The 6,111-nt window shown below is 31.6% G+C and overlaps 1 protein-coding gene across 1 annotated transcript; it reads right to left on the bottom strand.

Moving 5' to 3' along the window:
• Nucleotides 1-3,987: 3,987 nt before the first annotated feature.
• Nucleotides 3,988-5,327, bottom strand: LOC149142787 (stem-specific protein TSJT1-like). The gene is made up of 4 exons (XM_089449252.1): nt 4,980-5,327; nt 4,655-4,895; nt 4,413-4,533; nt 3,988-4,297 (listed from the first exon to the last, which is right to left on the bottom strand). Exons 1-4 carry the CDS (start codon nt 5,177-5,179, stop codon nt 4,080-4,082), a joined length of 780 nt encoding a protein of 259 aa, XP_089305378.1. The 5' UTR covers nt 5,180-5,327; the 3' UTR covers nt 3,988-4,079.
• Between the last annotated feature and the right edge of the window lie 784 nt (nt 5,328-6,111).

Raw genomic sequence — 6,111 nt, forward strand, 5'->3', positions numbered from 1 at the left:
AGAATAGAAGAAAATCATACACACATAGAGACACCAGGATTGGTCCAAGACCAGGGCAAAACCCATTATGAGGAAAACCCTTGCAAATATTCTTCTTCTTAGATCGTCATAAAATGATTTAGAAAATGAGAGTACAATGATCCATAACTTTATATATGTAACAAAACAACTATGATATCCAAAAAATATATCTAATCATACTTATAATCAAAAGCCCCTTTTTGATGGTTGTAATGTGCTAACACTGACTCTATTCAACTGTTGGATACTACTGAACATTGTTGTCATTGAGCATAATCTTCTGAATACTAAAATATCATCATTAAGTCCTAGATGCAGGGAGGCAGAGCTATGTGAGCATCTATAACAGTCCTGGATGCTCTCTACAGAACTGGAAGTCTCTGTCTAGAACAGATTTGGACGGTACTTGGTGAACTATATGAGGGCGTCTGGGTCAAACATACCCAGATCTGCATCAAACTGTCAAAACTCTCATAAGGCTATTGTCCCAACATCTATGGAAGTTCATACGCTCTCAGGATTACTCTGTGCGAGCTTCCTAGGAACAACACCTCCAGATCTACCTCTGAAACCCTGGATGCTCCCATAGGCTTCTTTTCCAACATCTAGGTCTCTCTAGATGTTGTATTGATGATTGTGTGCCTACATCTAGGGGATAAAATGCCCAGTTTTATGTCAGTGTCCCGGAATCAGAAAATACTAGATCAATGCGAGCTTCACCCCTGAGATTTCAACCCTTGCACGAACTTTCCTTCAACAGACCTATGTGAACCAAGACAATAAGATAAGAGAAGATGGCTTGATCAATGTGTCCAAATGAGATTTAGGTCTCTTCTATTTATAGGCTTTCATGAGGGTCCACTTGGAGTTCAGGCCAACCTGTCCAATTTAACATGTGCTTATGGCTGACCTAACCCAATATACGTAAGTAAATAAATAAATTCAAAAACTAAACTTTCGCTTGTCCAAATATGGTGATCATTAGGTTGATTTTTCTCCTCTTGAAAAGAGGAATCTAATGCAATCATCATCTCAGTCATCTGATCTCTCTAAGGTGTAATTTGACTGTAGTTACAAAAATTAACACAATGTGCATTGATTTATGTGTTACAGTAATTTGACCATAAATAAAATACTTGAATTTTCATCTTAATAAATTGTTCACTTACCTGAAAATGTTTGCTTCTTAAAAGTATAAACTATTTGTAATTGCATACATTCTTATTATTCCCATTTTTAATCATTCAACATTGTTAGTCACTTTGCATTCAAGCGAGGTAATAGAAAACAATCACCATTGAAACTTACTTGGGGTTTAACACTCCATGAGTCATAATGGTTAACATTGGAGAAAGGTACTATTAATATTAGAGAGTAAGTGATATAAGGTATGATGTTTACTACAATAGCTTGAGGTAAATATTTGAATGGTCTTCAATTTCAACCACCATTTTCATATGATTGATATGAAAAGATGGAAAAATAATAGGTGTGACAATAAGAAAATTAGAAGAAAATAGCTTGAGAATGATCACAATGAATACTATTTGTAATTGTCTACATTCTTATTATTCACATTTTCTATCATTCAACATTGTTACATTCTCACTTTGCATTCAATTTTTTATTTCATTGTTCAATTTATTAAGAGTCTCTATGATATCACAGAATTGATGTAACGAAGTAAATTTAAAATTAAAATGACCAAATTAAGCTTAGACATATTTATCATATTTAAAATGATTAGAATAATTAGATGTTCAATAAATTTTATGTAACTGAATGAATGAAACCAACCTAGATCCATCTCAACCATGGATCTATCAAGCACCGATATCGATCAAATCTCTTAAGGTGCAAACCTTTCCTCAAATTTTGCACTTAAGAAAAGAGGTTTGCACCTTGATAGAATTGATCCCTCTTGGTGCTTGATAGAGCTGGAGTTAAGATGGGTCTAGGCTAGTCAATAACACATATGTTCTTCATAATGATTTATGTAAAAAGGCAATAGGATTATAGAAAGGTAGCATTAAAAAAATATGATTAAAGTGAGAAGAAACCATTGTTGTAAAAAAAATTGATTAAGGAAAGTCCACTTCACTGTAAGAGGACACAATTAACTTCATTGATACTCGACCTATCAATTAGTTTTAATTAAAATCATTATAAAACATTGTGCTCGCTCAATTCATTGTTGATATGACTACCATGTTTGATTTGTGGTAAAAATATTTCACTCACTTTCAACTATAAATAAAATATTTAATGTGAAATAATATAATGTTATATCAACTTTAGAGGGGTCAAATAATTAAAAGTAATATATGTATGTATGTATGTATGTATGTAATTAAAATTTATGATGATGATGATGATTAATGTTCATCAAGACCAATATGGCCTATTAGATGTTAGGAAGGTAAGAAATTAATCAAAATTATTTAACATATTATTTTTATGCTTGAGGAGAAGTGAGAGAAGCATTCCCAAATAACCTTAGTTTTGATGCTTTAATAGGTCAAGAAGGTTAGTTGTGTGATAGATATTTTTAAAAGTAGAATTGATTTATCTATGAGTTGCGCAATGTAAGAGAAAGTGATTTTGATCTTCAACCCTCATAATCTTTATTTCCATGGTATTTTGGGAGCAGACCAAGTCACAATTTCACTATGAAGCTCATGTGAATAAGTTTTTATCTTAGCAACGCTCATTTTCATCTTAATGCTAGTCAAAATAGTTAAATAATTGTGGTTTAGTTTTCAACATTGGGATTGATCACCTCCTTATAATATCTTAATTTACTTTTTCTTTATTGTTCCATAACTTCTCCTTAAATTTGGAGGTAATAATATTTTTAATATTATCCTTATTTGCAAGATGATCACCTACCAATGGCCTAGCCAGGATTGGACATCCTTATTCCATCCTCACTTGAGGAGAAGGTAGGAGTTTTGGCTAGAGTTAGAAGCAATTTTGGGGAACCTATTGGCTTCCATGTTGAATAACTTCTTCTTATACATGATATACCTAGCCATAGCCGCACTTTCAATAGACAAAAGACTACAATCATCCTTTAATCTTGATGTTGTAAGTTAGAAAATTCTCTCTTTCACATATTTTTTAAAATATTTTAATAAGGAACTTAAATGAACTAGTTGAATATCTATATTAACTAATTTGTTTCATAAATATTGGTAGATTGATATAGAAAAATATGTGCATATGTTTTAGTGTTGACAATAATAAAATGTTTCAATCCTTAAAGAAAAAAGTAGCTGAAAATGAGAAATTCAATTACTTCCTAAGAAGAGTAATAAGAGGAAAATATAGAATTCATTTAATTCTTAATATAAATTAATATCTAGGATTTAGAAAATATTAATAAAATTAAAAATTTCAACGCCAATCATAATTAAAATGTTTTAACGCCCATGTTAAATAAGATATTTCAATATCAAGTATATGTATATTACATATGGCTAAAAAACTATATATATATATATATATATATTATATAAAACAATTGAACAAAATATTTTTGTATGATTAAAACATTTCAAGTAATCTTATTACTATATTTGTAATTCAAAAAAGTGAGTTTGTTGTGGCCTCACTTCAATGTTTTTGTGCTTTTGCAATTAACATATTTCAACTCTTTTTAAAATATATTTTTTTTATAAATGATGTCTAAAATCTAGTAAAAATTTGTTGGAATTGAAAATTTAAGTGATCAAATTGTTTAACTACTAATATATCAAGTATCTAAAAAAAATATCTAATAATATAAACATTTTTTCATAATTTATAATGTAAAAAACCTTTCTACCTCAAAAAAAAAATATGTAATTAATATAAATCTATACTAATATATGAATATTGAAATAAAATCCTTTCTCTTCAAAAATTTCTTGCAATCCTTTAAACCATTAGAAATACTTTTCTTAACAAATATTTCCCATCCCAGCCTTAGTTACCTCATGTCTTGGATTCTTGTATTTCAATCGTAAACATCAATCCCATCCGAGACTTAGTTACCTCATGTCTTGGATTCTTGTATTTCAATCGTAAGCATCAATAAAAGGGTTACAATAAAATGCATTAGCCCAATTGGCCTTACTACCCACTCTAGGAAGGCTAGCTTCCGTCTTCCCAAACACATCTACTTTGAAGTTGGCCCCGCATATTTGCCCCTTACTATCAACACGACGCATCGGGATCAAATTATTGAGAGGATGTTCAAAACTCTGCAACCCACCTGTTGTAGAGAAAAAACAACCTGCAGAGTAAAATGCAACATCAGTATAAAAAGAAAAGCAAAAATTATATTACTATGCCGGATGTGTGAAACAGCTAGAGAATAGATAAGCTGTAATTTAGCAGTCCAATATTACCTCTGGGAAAAGCAGCATAAGATTTTCCACATCCTTCTTTCAGAACATTGGGCTCATCAGATAGGACCAGGCAACCATCAGCTGCAGTGCCCCAAAAGAAAGGCACTGAACCATCAGCATCCTGGCAAACACAAATGGTTTGTCAGTCAAAATGCCAAGAAATCCACAATTTCATGGCATACCTAAATGGAAAGTGCAAAACAAAGAAAAAGGAAATGGAGGGATGACAATGACATGCGTACAACTGCAGTGAAGAAAGCCTGTGAAGTGGAGTCGTAAAGAACGAAGGCAAACTTTCCAGAGAGCTCTCTAAGGACCTGATCTGCAGGGTAGGGCCCCCGATCTCTGAGAGTCCGATACGCTTCAATGACGATAGACACTTCATTTGCACTTTTGTTGAGACCATATCGTTGCCTCAACGCCGCTACATTATCCAAGATGCCCTCGAATATGCAGAACATGTCATCTACAACTCCGAAAGACCTGCGAAATTCAAGAATCGCCAACTATAAGAAGATATTAACAAAAGAAGATATTAAAGAAAGGAAGTGAGAAAATAAAATATGCCTGGGTGTCAGAAGAGGCTGGCGCGAGTGAGTGTAGGCCATGACGCCGACATCCCCAAGGTTAATGCAGACGGTTGCAGAATCGGCAGAGACGAAAGATTGAACCAAATCGATACCATTTTTTCTCTGGTCAGCCTCAACATTGGGGCTGGTCAATTCCTCAGGGCCTTGTGCCACGGATCTCTTCAATACTGTCAGCATTTCTGGAGGCAGAAACAACTCAAACGAAAATACACTACCTGGTTGGAGGAAGAAAAAAAACCCAACGAGATAATTTTTACAGAGAAGATAAGACACAGAACAGCACTGTTGTTGGTTGCTTGTTTCTAAGGAAGACGATGTACGAATGGGTCTGGTGAAAGAGGTTGTTAGTATATATATAATCAGCCGCCCATTCACCGGACTTCGAATCGGATAACCACGCCACCTCGATGTGTGAATATATATATATATATATATATATATATATATATATATATCGAATATATATATATATATATATATATATATATAAAATTAATGATCACCTAATTGGATAGCCACGCCACCTTGGTGTGTAAATATCAGGCCGGTACTGATATTGGATAAACTTCATATTATCCCAAATGAAATAACTTTTTATATATAAAATATAATTTATAATTCTAAAAGTGGAAAAAATATATATTTTTTTGAAATTATAATTATATGAATATAAAATAAAATTAAAAATAAGTGTTATAATAAAAAGAGGAAATAAATGCCTCCAATAATCTTTGTTGGTCAATTTTGGAATATGATGGTATTATCAAAAGTAAATTATATCTTATATAATTGGCTTACAAGGTGTAAAAGGAAAATCTAAATTTAGAAATTTAAGGAATTATGATTTTAGTCTAAATCTTAAAATTTAGATATAGAGATTTTCATGTATATGTTTTCCATAATTCATTTAACCAAAATTTTAGATATTGAGATTTTTCATGTATATGCTTTTACAATAGTTTTAATCAGCGTTTTAAAAAATAACAAACAGATTATGCATTCAAACTAATTAGATTTAGAATTATGATTTTAAACATGGTCTTGATATAAATTTCTCTTAAAAAACTAGTAATGAGAAAGCTATAATTATTTTTTTAAACTCACTCAAT

Source organism: Pinus tabuliformis, chromosome X (assembly GCF_031772625.1).
Source record: "Pinus tabuliformis cultivar Carrire ecotype Pingquan chromosome X, CPIR1, whole genome shotgun sequence".
Classification (NCBI taxonomy): Eukaryota; Viridiplantae; Streptophyta; class Pinopsida; order Pinales; family Pinaceae; genus Pinus; species Pinus tabuliformis.